Source organism: Coturnix japonica, chromosome 4 (genome assembly GCF_054131305.1).
Source record: "Coturnix japonica strain WE chromosome 4, WE-NBRP24, whole genome shotgun sequence".
NCBI lineage: Eukaryota > Metazoa > Chordata > Aves > Galliformes > Phasianidae > Coturnix > Coturnix japonica.
In genome coordinates this window covers 57372120-57397305 of record NC_140666.1, presented here as the reverse complement: position 1 = coordinate 57397305, position 25186 = coordinate 57372120, and the positions used below count along the sequence as shown (strand labels likewise).

The 25186-nt window shown below is 41.0% G+C and overlaps 2 protein-coding genes and 1 long non-coding RNA gene across 3 annotated transcripts in view; 2 read left to right on the top strand and 1 right to left on the bottom strand.

Annotated features, from left to right (window-relative positions):
* The first annotated feature begins 254 nt into the window (after positions 1 to 254).
* On the top strand, positions 255 to 3999 carry RPL7L1 (ribosomal protein L7 like 1). The gene is made up of 7 exons (XM_015861911.3): positions 255 to 292; positions 429 to 537; positions 1539 to 1702; positions 1868 to 2005; positions 2501 to 2610; positions 2843 to 3055; positions 3297 to 3999. Exons 1-6 carry the CDS (start codon positions 279 to 281, stop codon positions 3049 to 3051), a joined length of 744 nt encoding a protein of 247 aa, XP_015717397.1. The 5' UTR covers positions 255 to 278; the 3' UTR covers positions 3052 to 3055; positions 3297 to 3999.
* Positions 4000 to 4743: 744 nt separating this feature from the next.
* On the bottom strand, positions 4744 to 8058 carry MAD2L1 (mitotic arrest deficient 2 like 1). The gene is made up of 5 exons (XM_015861912.3): positions 7961 to 8058; positions 7655 to 7801; positions 7446 to 7566; positions 5943 to 6046; positions 4744 to 5355 (listed from the first exon to the last, which is right to left on the bottom strand). The coding sequence occupies exons 1-5, from the start codon at positions 8034 to 8036 to the stop codon at positions 5183 to 5185; spliced, it is 621 nt and encodes a 206-aa protein (XP_015717398.1). The 5' UTR covers positions 8037 to 8058; the 3' UTR covers positions 4744 to 5182.
* Positions 8059 to 8231: 173 nt separating this feature from the next.
* The window catches only part of LOC107313568 (uncharacterized), a 129606-nt gene continuing 112651 nt past the window's right edge, over positions 8232 to 25186 (top strand). The window contains exon 1 of the long non-coding RNA XR_014945903.1: positions 8232 to 8527. This is a non-coding gene — a long non-coding RNA (uncharacterized LOC107313568). The remainder of the gene's footprint in view (positions 8528 to 25186) is intronic.

Sequence of the window (25186 nt, the reverse complement as noted above, 5' to 3'; positions counted from 1 at the left end):
GGAGATGAAGCAGCATGCACAGGTAGAGGCTGACCTGGTGTCTAGACTCACTGTGGGCAGCCAGGGAGAGGTTGTTTTGAGTTTTGGGCAGCTGTTTTGGGTTTAACATTGCCCCCACAGCGCACACAGCGCACACAGCCCACAGGCCCGGCCCTTCCCTGCCCACACACACCCCGGCTCTTCCGGTTCATCCCTATGGAGGACGAGAGGCGGGGCAAACCTGTTAGAGCGGCGCATGCGCTGCCCGCCACCTCCTCTACGGCGGCGGCGGCGACAAGATGGCGGAGCCGGAGTGAGTGCGGAGCTGCCGGGAGCGCGGATCTGCCGCCATCGGCCGGGAGCGGGCGGCTGCGGGAACGGGGAGCGGGTCGGGGCAGCGGCGGGGGGTGTGACAGGCGCTGAGCGTGACCGGTTTCTGCCGCCCGCAGGCAGAAGCGGCGGATCCCGTTGGTGCCGGAGAACTTGCTGAAGAGGAGGAAGGCCTACCAGGCCATCAAGGCCACCCAGGCCAAGTTAGCACTGCAGAACAAGCGCAAGGTGCGGACCGCGGGGCTGGGACGGGGCGGAGCGCTGTCCTCGCTTACCTTTTAATTTAAGAACAATTTAATAGCTGGGGACCTGCTCTGTTCTGACAGCCAGCAGCAGGGGCCTACCTCAGAAGTGGCATAGGGCTTGCTGAGGGAATCTGCTCCTGTGGTGTTCGTGGGGCCGCATTAAAACCTCTTCTGTTCTTTGTTGGATACCACGAGTGTGTTTGTAAGCATGTGGAGCAATGTTCCCCAGGGAGAAGGGGAAGCCTCAGTAATAATGTGCAGTAGCCACTTGTTAAGATTCTCCTTAGTAAAAATGACCATAATGATGGGAGTCAAGTCTCTGCCTGCTTGGAAAATGCAGCCTGATTTCACAGATGGTTTCCAACATGGAAGAGAACCGAAGATGTACAGTGTGTTCTTTAGTTTGGAAGTGGCTTAGTGTTTAGCTAGTAATGTATCTGAAGTGCAGCTGGGTGGCTGCTGTGCACCTTCTCACATGAGAAAGCACTGTGATGTCGGTGGGTGTACTTGATCCTGAACTGAGAACAAACATATAAACTTTTAAATTGGAAAAAAAAAAAACAAGTTATTTTCTTTTTGGTGGTTATTTTGAGTGATGGTGGATTATTGGTGGCTGTTTTGTAATACATGTTGCTTCTGGCTTTCTTTGAGCTGACCAAGCCATGTGTAAGTGGCTGTGTTTGTTTGATTTCTCCTATGCCTGCAATCACATTGAGTCTTGCTCTGTGTCTTTCCTAACTTATTTCCTTCCATGTAAAACCTCCCTGTTCTCTGGAAGTCACAGCCCATTGCTTATAGTCTACAACTTTGTATGTTGTCCCTGAGTTTTGCATCTTGGAGGCTTGGATTTTCAAATGTATTTTACTACTGTCTCCAAAAATAAAAGAGCGTGGTGCATGAAGTTCAGAATTTCATCTGACCTTTGAGTTACCCGCTTCTAGGATTGTTGAGGAGGGTGATCGTTCCTTCTCCTTTTGTCTTTAGATCCAGAAGGGAAAACAAATCCAGTTTAAACGCCTTGAGGCTTTTGTTCGAGATTCATGGCGCCAATGCCGAGATGACGTCAGGCTGAGGCGCATGGAGCAGCGACCTCGGCAGGTGGCTGTACCTAAGGAGCACAAACTGGCCTTTGTTGTGCGGATTGCAGAGTAAGAAACCTTGTTACTTCTGTTATTGCTATTATCTGTAAATGTCACATCCCTTCTAAGCAAAGGAAGTGCAATCTAGCTACTTGTGTCTCTGCAGGTAAGCTGAGGCCATTTGGTACTGTGTTAAAGAAATGTGGTTATTAATGGAATGTTTTTATGTTTAAGGATTAAAGGAGTGAGTCTGAGGGTAAAAAAAGTGATCAACTCGCTGCGACTGAAAAGAATTTACAGTGGGACATTTGTTAAACTGTCTCCATTATCGCTGAAGATGCTGCAGATCGTAGAACCTTATGTGGCCTGGGGGTAAGTACTGCGTGAGTCACATGGTTTTGTAGCAGTTTCTTTGTAATCATAGAATTACCCAGGTTGGGAAAGACCTTGAAGATCATCAGGTCCAGCCACAGCCTAACCAGAACCCTAACTCTAAAAACCCTCCACTAAATCATATCCCTGAGCACCACATCCAAACGGCTCATAAATACAACCAGGGATGGCGATTCAACCACCTCCCTGAGGAGCCTATTCCAATACTTAACTACCCTTTCTGTAAAGAAGTTCTTCCTAATATCCAACCTAAACTTGCCCTGGCGCAGCTTGAGGCCATGTAAATTTGTAAATATCATGGCTTTCTGATTTGTAGCTGCCTTCTCCAGTAAGTGGTCAAAAATTCACTGACTTCACATCTAAAACTTGTTGATATTTATCACTCTAAAGCTACTATGGCTACTTCCCAACTTCAGTGTGAAGCAATAGAGTGGGACTCTCCACTTTTTAGTCTGATTTCTTGTTTTTGTGCAGGTATCCTAATCTGAAATCTGTACGAGAGCTCATTCTGAAACGGGGCCAAGGAAAGGTTAACAAGAAGAGGGTACCTCTGACGGACAATATGTTGATAGAGGAACATTTAGGTAAGATGTAAGATAAGAAAACAAAGTGAAGCTGTGGTTAAGGGAGATGTTGAGAGTTTGCAGTCTGACCTTAGAGAAAAGGGAGGGAGGAAAAATTGTGCAAGACTTTTATATAGAGATCTGGGGATTCTTGGTTGTGTGAAGGAATAGCTGCACATCTCTATGGGTGGTGTGTGTCTGCTGCGTGTTGCATGTCTTGTTCATTGTACTTTGCGGTTATTTTTTCCTGCAGGGAACTGTGGTATTATTTGCCTGGAAGACCTTATTCATGAAATCTACTCAGCTGGGAAGTACTTCAGAAATGTCTCAGACTTCCTATGGCCGTTCCAGCTGTCAGTGGCCCGCTATGCTGCACGTAATAAAGTGGGGTTTCTCAAGGAGATGGGTAAGCCTGGCTGCAGAGGTGAAGGAATCAACCAGCTTATACGGCAGCTGAACTAGACAGGTGAGGAATGTACATTTTAAATCCTTATTATCTGGCTTCCTAAGATTAACTGTATTGCCATCAAAGACGCGAGTTTATATATTATGGTGACCCTCACAGTCTCAGAGAAAACTAGAGATCATGGGTTGCATTAGCTATTGGTGCTAGTGGGCTATTCCAAATCCATTGATTTTTGGATTGCTGGGAAAAATGTGTTCAAATGACTGGTAATTTTTTTCTTTCTTTCTTTTCTGTTCTGCAGTCTCTGCAAAAACACCAGGACTTAGAACCTGCTCTTTTTCACATGTAATTTTCATGGACCTGGGCTCTCTACAATGATATACTACATCTCTTGTCTATTGCTACCTTTAAAAAAGAAGGTAAAGAAAGCCAACAAAATCCAGGTGATGAAGCTGCACTCCGGGCTGGTCCTTGAGAAAGAAACTTTATTTGGTGCAAAAAACGAAATGACTTGAACTTTCTGGAGCAATCTGATTTTTTTTTAAGGCGTTGGATTTTTTATCTTTGTTTTCAGTACCTTTTACTGCTGGCACTGTACCAGTCCACCCTCTCACCTTTGCTATGAAGCACGCGTTGGCATTCTCTGATGTAAATTTGTTACAAGGGAACAGCAACCATTGCTTTGATCCAGTCCTCCCCAAGGGAAGTGCTTAAAATTGCACTTTACTGTTTAAAGCGCACCTACTTCTAGGTGTAAGCAGGTAGTGCAGTCAGCTGCTTAACAACACCACTGACAGGCAGAGGGAAGTACTAGGCTTATTCCTCTGTTAAATACAGTCTAGCTGCAGTATGATTTGTCTTACTGGTTTATATAGTGTCTTTCTAATATTCTAAAATGGGACTGCTGTGGGGATGGATATTTCCTGGTAGGAAAGCCCATTATTTACACTCTGCAGCAATATTACAAAATCAATAGTTTTAAAATAAACTCTTTTTAAATGATAGTATTGTACCACTCGTGTATCAGTCAAACCATAAGTGCTTAAGTACTAAGTAACTCCAGTGTGACTGTTGGGAATGCTGAAAGCAGTGTATGCTAGTGTAAATTTTTTTTATGGAGCTTCTTCAGCTGGCCTGTTGTCTGATACTAATTTAGAAGGCAACGCTGTGCTTAATGATTATGGGGAATTAAGGCTCTTCACACTGGAGAAGGCTCCAGGGGGGGGACCTGATAGCAGCCTTCTAGTACCTAAAGGGGGCCTGCAGGAAAGAGGGGGAATTACTTTTTATAAGGGCATGTAGTGACAAGACAAGAGGAAATGGCTTTAAGATGTAAAAGGGTAATATTAAACTAAATATTGGGAAGAGACTCTTCACTGTGTGGGCGGTGAGACACTGGAACAGGTTGCCCTGTGAGGTTGTAAATGCCTCCTCCCTGGAAGGGAGCTGGGACAGGCTTTAAGCAACCTGATCGAGATGTAGGTGTCCCTGCCTGTAGCAGGGGTTGAAACCAGGTGATCTTACAGGACCATTCCGCAAAATTGATAGAGTCATCACTAATCATCCACAAACAGTATTAGGCACGAGTGGGGACAAACTACAATTAATGAATAGTTTCATGGATTTCACGTTGACAAAAGCACTTGATTTGTGACTGAGGTACTTGCGGCATTAGCCTGAACTGCTGCTATACAGAATTCTAACATCTAAAATACAAATTCCCACATTCTGTGACTAGGAGAACTCTATACAGTTTCAAGGTTTATTCCATAAAACAAGAATACAGACATAGAAAATGCTGTGCAGCTGCTGAAGAAGGACAAGACACACTGATGCAGAACAGCACCCTCTCCAGAACTGCAGTCTCATGTTCTTCAAAATGCTGTGTTTCATCTGTTCGGGCCTTTTCCTGCTCATCAGCTGCTTTTATGGTAAAAACTTTAGAATTAATCTTGGGATTAGATATGGATTATTTCTGGTCATGAAATCCAGACCTTGCATGAAAAACAGGCCTAATACTGTCATGAACACCTCAGAGCTCTTCAAACAGTGCCACCTTAATCTAGTGTTACACCACATTATCAGGCACAATACTGCACATTCAGCAAGAGCAATCATGTGTTCACAACATAGCTGCTCTATGAACAGACACTATACAAGAGGACAGGATATGTACAAGAAACAGTTTTAAGGAAAAGAATCCTTTTTGTAAGCCACCGTGCTGTTGACTTTATGGATCGTGGTAGTGAAGGAACGAAGACGAACCTCTTCTGAATTGGCAATGAATTGTGGTCCTGACTCTTCCCACTTTTCTGGCACTACCAAATCTTTATCTGTGTAAATCAGCAAGTCAAAGGCACCTGTAAGCAGGTGGGAAAAAGTTAATGCTACACACATAGGAATGATACCATAATTGAAGTTAAAACGCATGGAGACATGCAAGAAGGTTATCAGTAGTTATGGCATCTATAGAAAAAGAAATGGCAGTTAAAGGAATGAAAACAAATACTAGTTATCATTCCTGTAGTCGCAATATTTATGACAGCTGTAGGTCCTCAGATACACCAAGTTTCTTCAAGCTACTTAAATCACCTTGAATTGCACCTTTTGGGGAAAAAACGAGTTTAAGAGTTTAACTTCCAATGAAGTTGCTCCAAGTGCTTGATTGAAAGAGAGCACAGTATTTACAGTAGCAGTTCTTTTTCAGTTTGTTGTACAAGAAGCAGTACAGGACAATACTTAGAGTACTTTATCTGATGCTGCTTCTATACTGTACATAGCTGAGACTGTCTTGGTCTAACCAAACATATACCCAGAAATGCAATACATGACACTTCAAATAATAATAATAAAAACAGAATAGTGGAAAAGATTTTCTACAATCAAATGCTAGTTCAGGCTTTCTGAAAGAAGTGTCATTTCTTTCGGAGAAGTTACAAATACTCACAGGCAGTTTCCAGGAGAGGCAGAAAAGTTACCGTGGCAGTGATTTGTCTGATAACAGATCGAATTTCATCCTGAATGGCTTTCTGAGATTTGTCTCGGGGTGCGCTGGAAAAATGAGAAAACTCTTTAAGAAAACAACTTGCACCTCCAATACTGACAGCTTTCTTTAAACACAGTTCTTGCTGCACTGCTGTGGGGTATGTTTGCTGTATGGTTATGCAGAAGCATTCTTTCAAGCCTTAGGCTCACAAAACTGTAACTTTCAATTTGTTGTTTGTGAAACCTCGCAGTGTTTTTAAGGACATATTTGCTGTCTGGGTTGGGTGAGAGTTTTGGCAAAACAGCAGAAGAGCAGTAATACAGGACTTTGTTCAGTTGCAGATTACAAAACATTTTGATAACTGAATGATGGAATCATTTGAGTTGGAAGGGACCTCTAATTGTTATGTATTCCAACTCTCCTGCAATAAACAGTCACCTACAGATCCACAAGATTGCTCAGTCCTGCCAGCCTGACCTTGAGTGGCTCCAAGGATGGGGAATCTACTACTACTCTGGATGAACTGTGCCAGTGCCTCACCACTCTTATTGTAAAAAAAGAAACAAACAAACAAAAACAAGCCAAAAAACTTATTTCCTCCTTATATCCAATCTAAACCTCACTTCTTTTAGCGAAACACTTCACTCTTATCACACCCTGTGCCCTGACAAGTCTGTCAGCTTCTTTCACATAGCCCCCCTCAAAATACTGAAAGGCTGCTCTCTGGTCTCCCCTAAGCCTTCCCCAGGCTAAACACCTCAGCTCTCTCAGACTATCCTCACAGGAGAGTTGTTCTGTCCCTGGGACCATTTTTGTGGCCCTCCTCTGGACACACTCCAACAGCTCCATGTCTCTCCTGTACTGAGAATTCTCAATCTGGATGCAGTACTCCAGGTGATGGCTCACCAGCGCAGAGCATACAGGCAGGATAACGTCCCTTACCCTGCTGACCATGCACAATTCTTTGGATGTGGCCCTGGATACAGTTGGCTTTCTGGGCTGTTAGGTCATATCCCTACTCAGGGATATGATTTAGTGTAGGGTTTTTAGAGTCAGGGTACTGGTTAGGCTGCGGTTGGACTTGATGATGTTCAAGGTCTTTTCCAACCTGGGTAATTCTATGATTTCAGGCTTCATGTCCAGCTTGCCACCAAGACCTTTTCAGCAGGGTTGTGCGCCATTCTTATGTCCCCCAGATTGTACTGAAAGCAGGGGTTGCCCCAACCCAGGTATAATACCTTGCTCTTAGCTTTGTGGAATCACATGAAGCTCACTTGGGCCCACTGCTCAGCCTGTTCAGGTCCCCCTGGATTGCATCCAGTCCCTGGAGCACATCAATGGCACCCACAGCTTTATTTGGTAACGTCAGATAGCTCTTAGGTTACAGAGGTAGCACTACCATACTTGGTCTTTCCCTTGTGTCTCCCAACAGGGAGAAGCAGGCACAGAAACGCTGTCACTCACCTTTCACCCTTGGCGCTCTTGTCACATTCAATGTCAAACTGCCACCGCTCCAGTACCTCATTGTTCTCAATGCTGGAGATGACCACCACCAGGCGCTGCACGGTGCACTTATAAAGCCACTCTGGAAGAGGCCGCAGCATTTACTACGGCTGTATGAGAAAAAGGGGAAGGAGAAAAGGGGACGGGAAGCGGGGGGGGGCAGGTCTCACCTTTCATCTGCTCCACCACGTTGTTGAGGTAGTTCTTCAGCTCGGGGTCGGTGGTGACGAGCAGGGTAAGGCCGTACTTCTGGACGCGGGTGAAGGTCTCAGGGGGGTAGATGCCCCGCTGGTACAGGATGCTGTTGATGCCATAAGCTGCGCGCACAAAGCGGGGAGGCTTCTGTAAGGGGGCCACCCCTCCCGCCCTACAGGCGGCCATGTCGGCCGCGGCATTAGAGCCAGCCGCCCGCCCGCCTTTTTCCCCCCAACCCGCCCCCGTCTCCCCGCACCCCTGGGCGGCCCGCAGCCCCTTACAGAAAAACTCGGCGACGATCTCCGCGCTGCCCCGCAGGGTGATTCCCTGCTGCTCGCGGCCCAGCTGCGCGGCCATGGCGGTGCCCGCCGCCCGCTTCAAATCACGCCCCGCCCCTTCCGGCCGACTGCGAGGGCTGAGCAGGCGGGATGCCGTGCTGCGCATGCGCGGGGTGCGGCCGTTGGCGGGCGGGGTTTGCGGTGTGTGGGTGCGTCCCGTCAGGTGCCGTTGGGTGCGTGTGTCCTTATGGAGGTGCTGCCTCTTCTCTGGGCTATTTCTGGTTGTGCTCAGTACGAAAGCCGCCCCGCTCAGCGTTTAGCAGTCGGATTGCTGTTAATACCCGCTATTCTCCTTCAGCCCCTGCGCTATTCCCGTCCCAGAGCGCTCTCAGAGCCCTTCCTTTCCCACTCTGGGATTTTCTCGTGCTTTTCTCCCTCCGAGGTTCCCTACGAGCCGCCTCCGCTGCGCCATTGTAGTTAGACCCGGTGGAATAGACAAACCCAGCGCTCATAGAAGCGAAGTGCGGCTCCTCAGCGCTCTGGTGGATTCTTAAGGGTCTCCCGTTGCAGGTAGCTGATCTGCTTCAACACAAATTGGTTTCTCCGTGTTTTGGCAGAGGCGGATGAGGAGCTTTTCCATGTGCTGCTGATGCCTGTAGTTCACATTTAGGGCATGTCCAGCTGCGTGACAAGCAGGAGGCTGTGGGGCTGTCACGGGGAGCAGTGGGGATAGTGCTGTGGGTGAGGGAGCGGTGTGTCTGACAGCCCGCTTCCTGAGCAGCTCGCGGGGACTCGGCAATGCAGATGACAGACTGAGTTATACGTTCTGGCACATCACGAGTTGGCCGTCCTTGCTTTAATTATCTCATGCTAAAGCCTTAATTTTCAGAAGGAATGTGAAATCCCAGTTGCATTTAATTTGGTTCTCTTATGATTCTTTAGTCATTGCTGTGTTTCTCAATTACATTTTGATATGACACACACATATATATATTTATTATTCTCTTTTTGTGGAATTAAACATCCCCTATTTATCTTGGCTTTTCTGCAACATTTAATGATTGCTTCCCCATGGCCATTGTTAATGAACCTGTGACAATCCAGATCACTGCTGCTCCTGCAAATTTTTTAAGGCAACTCTAGTCATGCTCCTGTAGTCATTCAGCAGACAAGAAGAAATAATCCATGTGTAAAGTTCCTTCCCAGGTTTGGGGCTTTTATTTTTGTTCTTGTTTAGTTTTTTAACCCTCGGGTCGTTGTGGACAGGTCTCTCCTGCCAGCAGAATAAAACAGTCTGTAGAATAAAAGTCCTGTTTGTTATAAAAGCCCTCTTATCACATTAACAAATTGTCATATTAAGTCTCAGCAAAATCCAGTTCTTCCTGTGCAGAGGAAGGAAATCTTACTGTGGGTAACAGAGCTCTAGTTCTCCTGTTCTGGTAGATCTCAAGCTCCTTTATTTCCTTCCCCACTTTAGGGGGAGCTTCTCTACTTACTAGCACATAGAACTAGTACTTTAACCTTCATCCCTCTTATTTTCTGCATATTGTTTTGAGTTGCCTTTGGGGGTTTATAATGCTGCCCATCTGAAACTGTCTGTGCCTAATACTGATGGTGAGTGTTGAGCTTGTTTGTTGACTTTTTGCTCCCTTTCTCCCTCAGTCCATATTGTGGTATTTGTAGATCCTGTGTTGGATGCTGTCTTAACTCCTGGTGGGCTGAGGCCCTTCTCAATTAGCTGAACTTCCACGGTTTCTAGTGAAATTGCTACTTTTTTATTATATCTGCTTAGTTCTGTGTGCTATGGGAGGGAACGATGTGTGGGTTGTTCCTGGCTAAAGGCTTTTCCTGAACCAGCCCAGCCATTTACAATCTCCGTTTCGTTATGCAAGTGTTAATCCGATGTGAAAACATCATTTAGCATGAATGAAGCTATGTCTTGATAGTGGCCTTCTTGTCTAGTGAAACAGCTTTTGTGAATTTGGGGAGTTTAAAAAGCTACTATTGCGAAACAGCATTCAGTGTTCTGATGGTTTTATCTCTAAGCTACCAGGAGATGGCACCAGGCACATGAATTATTTGCATCCTTTCAGTTTAGTCTTGAACTGCAGCGAGTTTGTTTTACCGAGTACTTGAGTTTAGACGAATTTTAGATGCATTTCTTTGCCAGTTCTTAAAACGTGTTCCAGAATGAAGGAGATACTTGGTCTGAAATCAGAAAATAAAGTTCGTGATAGAAATCAACTGTATGAAGATTTGTTTATTTTTTTTTAACTCTGTATGCTTATTTTCCTGCCTGCACCCTGCAAGTTGTAGGTAAATTTTCTTCCTCTGAACTAAATATTTTTGATTATAGAGGCTGCTTTTCTAAGAGATGTAAAAAGTGTGTGCACTGAAGTCTTTTTGTCTATGCATGGGTGTTTCCCATTGTAATATCATTTTAATATCGTTATGTCTGGTACATGTGGCACATTTCATACATAAAGTGAGAGCTTCTTCCACGGTATATCAGTCTTGTTCTGAACACCGAGAGCTAGCGCATATGTACACATATTGGCACTGACAAGCCTTTGAGAAGCCAGGGGGCACATTAATACATTGTGGGTATAGTTCTAATTGTATATAAGTATTCTTTATAAATGCAAACACTGGTATTTTTATAAGACTTTTTTCATTGACTGTGGGGAAAAATCAAGCGTATTTGTGGCACAATGAAAGTTTTTTCTCATGGTAAGGCATTTTGTGAAGGTGCACCTTCATTGATTGTATGAGCATGTCTATAGAATCATGCATATTTATTCAGCAGTTAACATGGGGCATTAATGCGTGTCATTTCTTTCTAGTTTAGTTTCTATAATTTATGGAATATGAACTGTATACATAAGCTGTCACTTTTGTTTACATAATAATTCTTTCAACGTTTCTCTGCTTTGGAGGAAGCAGATATCTACTACCGCATAGGTGTTGGTACTTGTATTTGAAATGATAACATAGATTGACAGTACCAAAACATCTTTGAATGGAGCTCCTTATCTAACACTGGATGAAAAATAACTGTTTTGATTTACCTTTTGCTGTTGTTACGCTAAAGCCAACTTAATTGATGAACAATTAATCTGAAGGGTTTTGGTTTAAGACAGGAATCCCGTTACAGAATCAGTAAAATCAGGACTTAAATGGGCCTTTCATGCTTTGAAAACTTTGTAGTGCTCAGTGATGTCACGGTAATAGGTGATATGAAAACCATTGAATCCAGCTCTAAGTCCCCAGTGAAACACCTGAAGGTTGATGATTAGAAAGATGAATGTTAATCCAGTTTGTGTCAAGCCCCTGTCATATCTGAAGTTCTCGTATTAATAAATTAATGGAAAATGATACAGTTCTTAGGTAGTTTAGACTTATTAAGAGATATACCACAGTTTAAATTAAAAACAGGTCTTTTCTAAGTAACAGGCTGAACAGACACATCAGCAGAGAGTTAGACTGTCGTGACATTAAGCACTGAGGTACAAAAGAATATTGTAGGTGGGTTAGCAGGGTTGAATGTACCATGATAGTGTCAGAAAGGCTTTTCATAGAGTATTGTTGCACAATTACAATGACTTTGATGATTTGGATGTTGTGTTGAGGGACATGGTTTAGTGAGAGCTGTTGGTAATAGGTGAATGGTTGGACTGGATGCTCTATTAGGTCTTTTCCAACCTTGGTGATTCTATGATTCTATAGTTGTTATTTGTGCTTGCTTTTTGTTGTGTCTTTTCTGATACATAACAAAGATGGACTTGTTTGAGTAATTGTGTCTTGAGAACTGCCTCAGAATTATGATGTCTAGAGAGACAAATAAATTGTGAAACATAGTGTTTGCATTAGAAATATGTGAAGCAAAAAAAATCCCACCATGAATCATTCCTTCATTTCCTCTTGAAAAGTAAACTTTCTGCATTTTTTCTTCATTTGCATCCCCATGCATGTTAGGAATCCCATCGTCAGAATGGTGATTCTTTATCAGAACAGGCATGCGAATTTTTCTTATAATTACTGAACAGCTTAAGAAAATATGAGAGAGTGACTTTCTAAGTAAGGCATCTGTTCCTCTATATAAGGAAGAATACTTTAGTAAATGTAATAGGACTTGTTGGAACTATACTTTGAACTTCAAAGTATACTATACCTCACCAGCCATCTTCATCTCAGTTTGATGCCTTGGAACGTCTAGTCCTATAGTGTGGAGACATTGCCTGATGTATGAACTTCCTGTTATATTTGCATTACAGTTCATCTGCTCTGCTGAGTAATAGCTGAGGAACCATGAACAGTTTGTCAATTGGATGAGTTGCTGAAAACACGTTTATCTAGGCAATACTTGTGTACTTACATTAATAGCTTAAGAATAAGTAAAGATGTCTTTGCACAAGAACAGCAGTGAACTAGATATGGGCAACATCAGGTACAAAATCCAGCTTATGGAACTCTACTTCAACCACTTCATGTAGGTCACATGGAAAGTGAAATATTGTATTTCTTAATTACTTTTAAGAACATACAAAGTAGCAAATAAGTACTTATTTTCTTTTCTTTTCTTAGAATGTACTTGTTGATCCATTTTCAGTCAGGTTTCCATGTGAGAAGCATGGAAAGGGTCTTTGGGCTTCCCTTTGCTCTTTAAAATAACAAAAAATCACTTAACAATAGATCATGAGGTCACTTGCAAAGTAGCCAAGAAAGGATTTGCTAGAACAATTTCAAAGCAATGTTTTTATTTTCTAAACCATTAGTGAGACCAAAAGGGCTGTTCACTTGTTTGTTGCATAAGGCAAAGTTTTTTGGAAAACAAACAAGCAAATTTGGAGTAATATTTGAAAGTTCAAGCTAGTTATCTGCGTCTCCTACATAATGGATGGCCTCATCCAAACCTCATGATCTGATGCTGTGTAAAAATGGAAAACAGATGGCTTAGTAATGTGAGTAGCAGTTTGATGCTAATTGTTCCCTACAGTCTCCCTTCCTGGAAATTTGATTTGAGTGAAAACATGGCATTATTGCTCAAGGTGAGCTCTTCCTTCATTGTAATCTGGCAGTTAGCACATGGATAGACCAAGGGTAGTTAGTTTCTCTAAGATTCTGGGCATTCGTGCTACTGAGAAAAAATTGTTGAGCTAAAGCAAAGCTTACTTTGTGTTTGCTGAAGGTTTTGCTGCATCTTTGTTGTGGTGAGATGTTAATGAAGAAATCCATAAATTTGGACTTGTATGTGATAAAGCATTAACCTAAGCAATGATCTGATGTGTAAAGAGAGTGGGAAAAAAATCATAAATAGGAACATAAACATTTTCATTACATGCAGCATTTCAGTTGTTGCAGAAGTGCAATAGGATCTGTCAAAACAGAAGAGAGAATCTGCAGGCCTTCTGCTAGTTGAGAGGAAGCCATTGGGTAGTAACTGTTTGCCCGGCTGCATTGAGAAGTCACCTTGTTGTTTTGTTGCGCTCTTTGCTTAAGCTACAGAGTGGCCCATAGTTTCTGCTTTCTTTACAAGATCTCTTTGGGGACTGTGCAGTGTAACTCTATGACGTTTTACAAAGTTACATTGTCCTTTGCAGCTGCTGCGCCTTGGAGTTGGCAATCTGGTTCACTCCCTTCTTGCTGGGGAGTTGATATAAGCTTGTACTGATCTGTTTAAGTCAGTGTTTCCAACAAAGGATTTACAAGTCCTGGAAGCTCAGGTACTGCAACATCTAGCTGGAAAATGCATTGGTCACTGCCATCGCTATGTTTTAAGGAGCAGAGATGTTCTGTTTCTTTTAATTATATGTAGAGAAGATGTGACAGTGGTGATGCTGATGTTTACTTATTTAATACTGCAATATCAGAACAGTTACCTACCATTTAAGAGACAGGTTCAGTGACTTTTGCAACCAGAAGAGATTTAAACTTTCCTTTCCCTCCCATGACCAGGGAGGTGTTTTTGGCATCATGAATGAGGCTGGTTTAACTGAGTGATATTTATTATCCCATCTGTTGAAACTGTCCCACAGAACAAAAGGAAATTGAAAATCCATTCAAAGATAAATGGGAGAAGGAAGAGAATGAGTTTTACTGGTCAAACCTGGCAAAGAGAGTCTAGAACTGCAGTTCATCTGCCCTGTTATTTTCTATTTCACCTACTGCTTTTCCATATAACTTCACTTTGCATAAACTTTTTAATACAGTAAAATTCAAATGTACTGAGTGGCCTGCTCTAAATTAAACTTATGCCAGAAAGTCTCTTTTAATCTTTCTTTGTAATGACTGATGCATTTTTTAATGGGTTTTATTGTAAGCAATGTTAAAAAAAAAATGCAAAATGATACCAGTGGGAAATGATAATGAAGACGTACACTCGAGTCACGATAGTAAAATTTAGAAGTATGCGTTGTAATGTGTAATGTTCCCTATTTCTATTACTGAAGTAATTTACTAAAATGCTCCAAGAGGATTCACCATGTCTGCGTGTTTCCAGTGCTAATTTGCTAGGTAAAATATCCTGCACGTTTTTGTGTTCAACGTGTCCAAAGTTGTGTGTAGCTCTTTCCGCTCAACAGCACGATCAGATTGCTGAACTCTCTCTGCCAAGGGCTTTATCTCACTGTCACTGGCTATCTGCAGTTACTGCCACGCATGCACTTCTCATTACACTGATGATGTTTAGATTTCATCTGTGTAGCTGCCATATCCTCACTCTGTCCTTGAACACATTTTGGCCAACCAGCTTGCACATAAATTTAGAAGTCATAATAATCTCTCCTCACCTGCAGGCTTTTACACAGTACCCTTGCTGATTTTGCATTATGTTTACAAAGCAAATCGTACTATCATTCATACGGAGGGAAAAATAATCTAACCAAGTTCTTTGCATATAGTTGATGAGATGGATGTGCTTACTCCATCTTCAGTGACAACCATGCTGATATTTCATGAAAAATACAAAAAAGACACTGGCAGTAACAAACCTGGAGCTAGGCTTAAGCAAAAACCTGAAGGAAAAAGCAGCAACAGCCATGTTGTGTAGGTGTTCATGTTTATATGGGATGCTCTAATACCAGAGGACGTGGTCTACTTGGTGGGTGAGTGCAGTGAGCAAAAAAATTGTATAACACCTTAAAACATGCAGTAAACAGAAAACAACTTGGCAGAGATGACCTCCATATGGGTGCATTCTTACTAGTCAGCGAGAAACTAGAGCTTAGGAAGTGCTGAATTTATTCTCACATTCTCATTTACCCGTGACTTGCTGTATCATATTCCTTTCTTTTTCTTTTTTCTTTTTTTTTTTTTTTTTCTTTTAACTTTAACCACATTCCTCAATTTCTCATACTTTAGAATGGGGCTGCCGTAGTCATGGCACCATAAGTAATAGGGGTTTGAAAGGTTTTGTGAGGTTTTTCTGGGCACTACTCATCAGCCGCCTCTGCTTGAGAGAGTTATTTTAGTATGCAGTTAGAATAAGCTGTATTGCACAAGTGCTGATTGCAACCAAAACTGGGAAATGAGTGGCTTTATGTTTGCATGGAGAAATAACGTGAGAAAGTACTGGCTGCGTAGTATCTTGAGACTTCTTTAGGATTTTGGCAAACTGTTCAGGTATTTTAAAAAGGCCCCATTTCTTTAGATGATAAATCATGATGAAGTATGATTTAGCCAACTTTCACTGTGTTAAAAGCTCATAAAGATCAACTGCAACTACTATTAGATAGAGAGCAGCTCACGTCTGAGCTGCTGAGACAAGGGGATGGCTTGTTTGTGTGCAAATGGCAATGCTTGCCTTTCTGGGGCTTCTGAGAAGGGAGAGACACACTTTTCACCTTCACAATTCAATGTTGGATGTGACTTTAAATGCATGTTGGAAAATGGTCCTGACCCGCATATTAATGAATAATGATAACAAGCAAGCATACTTAGTTGTATGCATGAGGAATTGGCTTTAATTATTGATCTTTTTATATCTCATTAACCATATTACGAAGTGAAACTCGAGAAGCTAGGCTTATGTTGGAATAGGATTGCTCTTTATAACTGAACTCATTTTAGTTGAAGCAAAATCATTGTTCCTAAAAAGAATGTTCCCTTCCCATCAAACCTCCCTTCTATTTGACACAGTGACTGCTCACGCTCTGAGAATTTAAAAATCATTTTTAGTGATTTATGGACTGCTGTTGCTAATATTTCCATGATCCTGTTAAAAATGAGTGTGTTTTTTTTTTCTTTTTTTTTCTTTTTTTTCCCTCAGTGGCCAAGTTTTGTGTTTCAAATAAGCAAAATGTCAATTAAAGTGAAAGCAGGTCTAAATCATGTATATACTAAAATTGGCAGCTGCTTGCTGGCAGATTTTAAAATCATCCAAGTCTGTCTATATTGGAGGAAAATTAAAAACAATGTTTTAAGTAATGTAAGAGACCAGGAAAGGTGTAAATTTACATGTAAGTGAAATAGTCACAAGTGAGTCGAGTTCAAAATATTCCTTGTATGTATTTATAATGTTAGATACACTTGTATTATTCTTAGATATGTTTTTGTGTATGTAAGTGTTGTGCTTTGAGGGATTACTCTATCCTAGTTGCAGGACTTTGCCCTTCTACTTGCCCAACTGCAAGAGGCTATTATTATTATTAGTCAGCCCATATATCCCTCCTGATGTCCTTCTGGAAGGCAGCATGACCCAGACCACATCTGTCATTCCTTCTGATTCTCTGAACAGTTTCATCTCTAGAGAAGAAGTTTCAGCAGCCTAATAAATCAATAGGGTCTTTTTACTTTTGTCTTTTTTTTTTCTTCTTTTTTTTCTGCTATGAGAAGTGTGGTTTCTTTGCCATCTCTGGTCTTTGTGTACAAAGGCTCTGAGACTAAGGAATCTCCTTTGTCTCTTAGCAGTACAAGAGTTCACAGCCCCAGCCGCCTCTTACACACCATAGAAATACTGGACTTTCCTACTTAGGAAATTTGGCTGAATGGGAGAATTTCAGGCAGAAGACTTAAACCTGACAAATCATCTGCTTTTCTTGTTTCATCGGAGAGAGACAGGGTGAGCTCTCTGTCAGTGACAGCACAGTGATTCTGCTGCTTTCCAGCATGTTGTGATGGAAAGGTAAGCAGCAAAGTTTGGCATCTGTGTAGCGTGAAAACATCTTTGGTTGCTTTTGACCAAAATACAGAACAGCAAACAGAAGTCCTAATTGTTCAGGTGTCCCAGTAGTAGCAAGAATTCTAAGTGATTTTATAATGGAATATATGACTGAATGTCTGATAGTGGGTTACTGGACTTGGGTTTCTTCTGACTGTAGTCTTGTCTTTCCCCGAATACTGGGTGAATTGATGCAGCAAATATAACATGATGCAATTATGATGGAATGAAAGCTTTCAGCCCTCATCATGACAAAACTCACATCAGAATACTTTCAAGAGTGATGTGTAATATTTTGTTATTCCCTATGGAAATGTTCAGCAAGGCAAGCTCAGTTAAGCAATAAAACTGATGTAGCTATACCATATTTGCATTTGTGTCAATGAGGGCAGGCCTTGGCACAGTACCTGTGAGGTCAGATGTTTGCCTGTAACTCACAAGAAGCAACAAGTACTGAGGATATTTATAACCTGATACTTTTTACTTCTTAATATGTGATTTAAACTGGATACTTTAGTAAATGAACTTTTCATTAAATTATTCTGGAGATAATAACATTTTTGTTTACAAGTGATTGAAACTGTTTTTTTTTCAGTAAACAGACCTAGTACAATGACCTGCTTGTTTACAGTGAACACTATAAAAGCTGCAGTATGTATTTCCTGCAGAGAAGAACTTTTTTTCTTTTTTTATGCAGTTGTTCTCAATGCATTTTAATATTGAGATTAATTTATTAGTAAATCTATTTAGCTGTTAATGCTGAAAGGGGGTACAGGAATAAAGGCATTCCAATGGGAAGATCCCCACGCTTTGTATTTACTGATGCTGAGCACAGTCTTATATAGAGTAAGTGCTGAGACTGAAACATCCCTCCCCAGTATGAATGTAGATAATTTCATTAACGTTCACAAGTCTGAGAGTGTAGCTGCTTAATTTTTTGTGAGTTACTGCTCCTTATTTAAGTTTACTTCTTAAAATGCTTTTGGTGCAATGTAAGCACTATGTATTAAAAAAACATGGTTTTGTGATGGGCAGTGTCTGCTGTTGAATGTTAGTGTCTCTTGATTCTTTCCCTTTCTGGAGAGGTCACAGTCTTCATTTGATTGCTGCATATTCCATGAATTCCAGGTTGCTATTTTTAAAGAATTTTAAAATTAATGTGTACCGTGTAGGTATCATTTGGAAGCAACAATTTCATTAAATGCACGCTTTTCCTTAAAATTACAAAAACTCATAACCACTGGGTGTTTATGTACATGAAATACGATAGATGGCATTGTGTGCCATTTTGATTAAAGCACCAGCTGATCTTGGCACTACTAACTGAAGATTTAAGTTGAGAGTTAAATCATGACTAGCAGTATTTGGGTCTGTCTTTGATAGAAATAGTTCTAACTTAAACTTATGAAAAAAACAGTTGTTCCATTAGAGCATGAGGGAGGTCAGCACTGTCTGGTAAATGCTAGAAGGCTGGTATTTCTAGAACCCCATAGGGAGTGTTTGATGTCAGTATTATTAAAACAGAGGTCATACAATTGAAGTGCATGATTCTGTCTCAAGAGCACAGTCAAGGAAAAGTAATAGATTATAATGCACAGACATAAGCGATAGTCTGAGTTTGTACATGTGTCCTGTGAAAAGTTACAGGAAGTTTTATCTACCAGGAGTTCCTCATCAAGGAGGAAATAGGCTGATCAGATTATGAACATAAAATACAAAAGTCCATAGAATTTTCTGGCTTTATCCAGATTTACTAAACCAAAAGAAAGCAATATTGTGTGCCTGTTCAGCCTAAGCTCTTAACTTCTGTTCTATAGGAAGTAAAAACACACTTTAAAATATATTATCTCCTGATATTTTTTTTTATTAATAACTATATTGTCATATATATGATTACTCTGCTATCACATACAAATTTACCATGAACCAGTGTGGATTATGAATTGTATTGTAGTCATATTAATAAAGCTCATGGAAAATACAGAAGAAAGTGAAAAAGTAGATGCTTCTGAGATTGAAGACTTGGGTTTAGATGACAGTTTTCTAAGTATGGTTTTGACAGTAAATATGGTTAAATGAAATTTTCAGTGCGAAAGTAAGATTTGGGATCAGTAGCATTGGAAATTCATTGGTTTTCATCTTTCATCACAAGGTAATATTTGTTCAGGCTGTAAGAAAACATTCTGACAAAATCTCTTTTTTATTCAATCACTTGACATCTTTCTGTATGAGTAGCAATGATGAAGTAGGTGGACAATGAATTGAAAGCAAAGAAGTAGTTTTCCCACTAGTACCTGGGCAAGACACAAGAACATTCTAGGTAGGAAACATCCCCTATGAGGACAGGCTGAGGGAGTTGGGTTTGTTCAGCTTGGAGAAGAGAAGGTTGCGGGGTGACCTCATTGCAGCCTTTCAGTACCTGAAGGGAACTTACTCCCAGGAAGGGAGTAAACTCTTCGAAAGGGCTGATAATAGCAGGACACGGGGAAATGGTTTTAAGTTGAAGGAGGGAAGATTTAGGTTGGATGTTAGGGGAAAGTTCTTTACTAGAAGGGTGGTTAGGTCCTGGAACAGGCTGCCCAGTGAGGTTGTGGATGCCCCGTCCTTGGAGGTGTTCAAGGCCAGGTTGGACGGGGCCCTGGGCAACCTGATCTAGTAAAGGTGTATGTTTGGTGGCCCTGCTAGGCAGGGGGGTTGGAACTACATGATCCTTGAGGTCCCTTCCAACCCGGGTCATTCTGTGATTCTGTGATTCTGTGAAACATCTTAAGAGCAGGAAAGGTATTGAAAAGTTGTGTATGCTGCCCAGACGTGTGTGTTCTTCATCGCGGTGGGTATTTGCTTGAGAAAGGATCTGTTCAGAGCTCATAGTATTTCAGTTGCTGGCATTGTTGTAAGGAGACGTTTGGTCAGAGGGGTGAGAGGCTTCAGAGGTGTGAATCGTGGGAGTGCAGCATTCATAGCTACATAAGATCCACAGCTGGGAGGCTTTAATGTGGCACTTAAGAAACAGAATAATTTGCTTTCTACTAATCCTGGAAAAGTGACTGTATAGGCGTATGGACAGAAATATTAACATAACACCATATCTTCTGTCTGTGGTTTCACATAGCTTCCAGAGGGCATGATCTCTTGCCACAGTTTAGAAAAAAAAAATAAAAATGTAAGTATACACAATTAGTTTTTCATTATTATTGTATTAAGTTTTACTTCTGTTATTTTATTTTGTTTTATTTTAGCTTTGTTCAGACAAGAGTTTAAGGAAAAAACAGTACTCTAAGTGGAAGCTTATCAGAACGTATCCTTAAATAATCCTTAAATAATAGTTGATGTCCTTTTTCAATAGAAAAGTTAAAATATTACCTATGAAATCTCTACTTCACTCTCATTTTGGGCCAAAATAGCTGCTTTTTTGATAGAGGGGAAAAAATCGTTGATTCATCTTACTGTTCAGTATCAAAATTAGTTTGGAATCTTTGCTGTCCTGGTAGAGCTTATCACTGTCATGGTATGGTGCTAAGCCTTTGCCAAAGTGGGGTAAATAAAGCTGTCTTTCAAGTAAAAGACAGCTGTAGTCATATATATGCCAGGTGGTCCCAGCTCAGCACTAACCTCAGAGTTCAGTGTTAGCTGAAAGTTAGCAGTGTTAACTTTCAGTGTTACCCAGGTATTCTTCCTAGCCCATTTATAGCTGTCCACAGCATACTTGGCCTGTCTTCCTTGCATGCCCATAGCTGGTTTACAAGCAGAAACAGGTACCTGTCCTGAAAACAACTTTGGGGACTGTTGTGGATCCAAATGCATTGGGTTCAGAGCTGGTAGCACTGCATGTACCCTTCATTGAAGCATAGGAATGTGTTAGGCTTTTTTCACTGCTCTCTGCTGTGCTTTTCTTTTCTGCAGTTACTTTTTTTGTAACTGAAGTGCTGCACTGTTTGGAAGCTTAGTTTGTTTGATGGCTGCTGTATAATTTCTGCCTCTTTATTCAGTCATTCACTTGATCTTCTGAATGTGAATGTTTGTCTTTAGTGGGAGTCTGTTACTGTTCCCCTGCTGTTGGTTGTGCTTGAGAAGAGCACTGTAGTGAGGGTCTTTTTCACACGTGCTATGAGGCAGCATGCTCACAAAGGAGGTCTCCATTCCCAGTGTTAATGACTCGCACGGTGAATATTAGAAAATTCTGATGTGTCCATATGTTCAATATATCTTTCCTGCATTGTTTAATTAATCCCTAGTGCCTTCACAACTCTTGCACAAGGGATAAGACTGCTAAAAGAAAATTCCAATAAGTGGGATTCTTTCATTGTTTAGTCACTCTCAATGTTCGTTTTGCTATTTTGCTGTGAAAAACTGAGTTGTAATATTAACTATAAATAATTTTGAATTAGAATCATTTGAATTCCCATTAACTGTAACTGGCTTTTCTTTTACTGAATATAAAAACCAGACTGACTCTAATTAACTTCCAAAGTACTCCTTTTTACACAAAGACTAACCCAGGGGAGACTTGGCAGACCTCCCTGTTGAGCTTTTTTTCCACATTCCTGTATGCAGAAATGTAGTGGATGATTAGTGTAAAGCCACACCATTTGTTTGCTATGAGACTTCCCTTAAATGCGAGTGTTTTCATAAAGATGCCACCCAAGGGAGTGGAACTTCCTGGTCGTGCAGTGAAGTCTGGAGTGCAATGGAGGGAGAGTTGTGAATATATGTTGAGATGAGCACAGAGGAATGCAGGGTACTTAAAGAGATGGTGATACCTGGGTAATGGTAGGGTATTTGTAGTAATTGCTTGCAAAATTAAGTTAGTACAATGGATTGTCTCTATCACACAAGTAATTAATTTTCCTCTCTTAATTCTTACTACCTGGTTGTGCTTTCTGCTGTTTGTCCTGTCTTCTGTCCATTTCACTTTTAGATCTTGGGGTAGGTAATGTGTACTGTAGGCACAGGTTGATCGAACGTGGTTTTATTTTAAATTTGAAAGCTGACCCAAGGATCTGTATAAAGATAACAAGAAAAAAAAATAGAGATATGTGACCTACAGGAACCACAGCTGCAGTTGAATTTCTGTAGTGATATATTTTAAGTTACTACATGTTGCTACAACATATGATAATTAAAATTAAAGTCATTTGTGAAAGAGACAATACTGAAGCGGTGAGAACTGCATCTGGGGAAGCAGATTCTTTATGAGGGGAGCATAGGTAGAAATATGAGCTGGAATTGGAAGATTTTTTCTGCAAATATTTCAGTGACATGCCCTTAATTGGGTACTTGCATGTTCAGATAGTTGGACACTGGTTTCCTTATCTGTGGTGTTTGCATTCACTTTTCCTCGGGCTTAGCACTGCCCTCTGCCATTGCTGAGGTTGGCATCCAAGCCTGAGAATTGGTGAGCTTGCCTGTTCTTTACTTTTGCTGTTAAAAATGTATTCTTTTTTTAATTTAATTCTTATAAGCAGTGGAAGTGCTGAGTGATTTTATTAAATGGATCTGGGTCTTGATATCTGACCAGCTTGTTGATCTTAGTCAGCTAATCCAGGAAAGATGGTTCACTTACTGGTGAACAGGATTGAAGTTAAAAATGGTTGATGCTAGTCATGTTGATGTTTTTAGTATTTTTAGTAAGTTCACAAGGCATGGCAAACAGTTAAGAAGATCTGCCTTTCCAGTATCCAAACTATTGTTTTTCCATTACCTATCATATCACAGATGTGCAGCTGGTACCGATGTTAATGCCACTCTTGAATTGTATGTGTTTAGTTTTTTAAAATTAAATATTCAGTTTCCTACAGAGAAAATAATTTTATAAATAAACTCAAGTGATTTGTTTATGTGGAAGATAGACTATACAATTCTAATGCTTTTTGTACCTTTCCCAAGGAGACAAAAATGTCATAATTTGTATATTTTTGTATGAATGTTTTTTCTCTGATGTCTTCTTTTGGTCTAATACTGTGTTAAAAATGTAGTTCAAAGAAGAATGGTCTTAAGCTAATCCTTTGAGTCAATTAAATAATACTGATCTCAGTAGAACATCCATTAGAGTACATGTGATGTTACTTCTAATACAGCAGGAATTCATTACAGCCAGGAGTAGCCCAATGAATTCCAGATGAATTCACAATAGCTGGATTCTTAAAATGCTACCAGGTTTACTTCAGGTTTTCTGTTTCCATGTGTAATTAGTAACAGAACCCAGTACTGCTACCTGCTCCTGTATAAAAAATAACAGCAGGGTAAACACACGTATAAAATCAAACTGAAAACTTGAATAGTGGAGTAAACTCAAACAGAAAACTTGAACAGGTGAGTCTGAGTCATGACATTAACCATCTGAATTATCAGTTTTGAAGGCACCTGAAGGCATTAATTTTATGTAATCAAAATTTATTTGTTTATCTCAGTCAGCACAAATCCAGACAGCCCAAATGATCCAAACTATTTTAATACAGTAGATCAATAGCTTATGTGAAAAGTAATTCATTTTGTATTTAGAGATATTGAACTGTGAAATTGATTACAAAGCTGTGTTTCAGAGATGTCTGTGAAAATAAAAAGCATCTTCTGAGGTTTGTTTGCCAGAGAAACTGATCCCAGGTAGATACCTAGCAACTTCTTTTTGTAGGAATAGCAAATCTGTTAGTACTTTTTTTAAGAGAGAAAAATGATGCAGTTTCACCCTGACTGGTTGTGTTGATAGATTATTGTTTTTAGAAATATCTTATGATTTTTGGAAACTTCAAATAATCATAGAATCATAGAATGGCTGAGGTTGGAGAGGACCTTAATGATCATCAAGCTTCAACCCCCTGCCAGGGGCAGGGCAGCTACCCACCAGGTCAGGCTGCTCAGGGCCCCACCTGACCTGGCCTTGGACCTCCAGGGATGGAAAATCCACAGACACAGGCAGCCTGTGTCAGCCTGTGTCAGTGCCTCCTCACACTCTGAGTAAAGAATTTCTTCCTAACATCAAGTTTAAATCTACCTACTTTTAGTCTAAAGCTTTTCAGTCTTGTCCTGTCCCTATCAGATCACATAAAAAGTTGGTCCCCCTGCTGCTTGTAAGTTCTTTTTAACTACTGGAAGGCTGCAGTGAGATCTCCATGGAGCCTTCTCTTCTCCATGCTGAACAAGCCTGACTCCCTCAACTTTTCCTCATAGGAGAGGTGCTTTGGCACTCTGATCATTTTCATGGCCCTCCTGTGGACCCAGCTCTGTGTCTTTCCTGTACTGGGAGCTCCAGACCTGGGTGCAATACTCCAGATGGGGCCTCACAAGGGCAGAGTAGAGAGAGGTACAATTGCCTTTTGCTGTCTGCTGGCCACCTCTCTTTTGGTGCACATAAAGATATAGTTGGCCTTCAGGACTGCAGGTGTACACTGCTGACTTATGTCCAGCTTTTCATCCCCCAAGTCCTTCTCCACAGGGCTTTTCTCATTGAGTTCTTTTTCAAGTCTGTACACATATCTGGAACTGCCTCAACCCAAGTGCAGCATCTTGCACTTGGCCTTGTTCGACCTCATCAGATTATCACAGGCCCATTTTTCAAGCATGTCCAGGCTGCCCTGGATGGTGTTCCTCCTTTCTATTTTGTCAGCATTTTATGTGGCACATTATATGTCTTACTAGAATCTCCTGCTATGTTTGGATCCATGTATCATCATGTGCTTTTAATTACATTATCCCAGCTTGGTACTGGCCATTACCAGAATCAGACTTCCGCTCCTGGCAAATGTATTTACATTTGCAGGCATCATTAGTCTGTTTTTCCATCAGCCCTTACCACGTGGTTCACACAATGACTCCATAGCTTAATAGACCAGATATGTTTTTTGTGCACGAACTGTCAAAAGGCACTGCACCAAGAACATGGTAAAAATTATCTCTAATACCCATTTAATGTGCCGGTTTTGTGATGATGTAAATCAAATAAGGATCCCATGAGGGCTGTTTGTTTTTCCACATTGTGGAGAAGATGCAATCATAATATGAACTAGAGAGTAAGCTGGGGCTTATATTGATTTATTTTTTTGGTGGTGATGTCGCTTTATGTGTCTGATACAGGT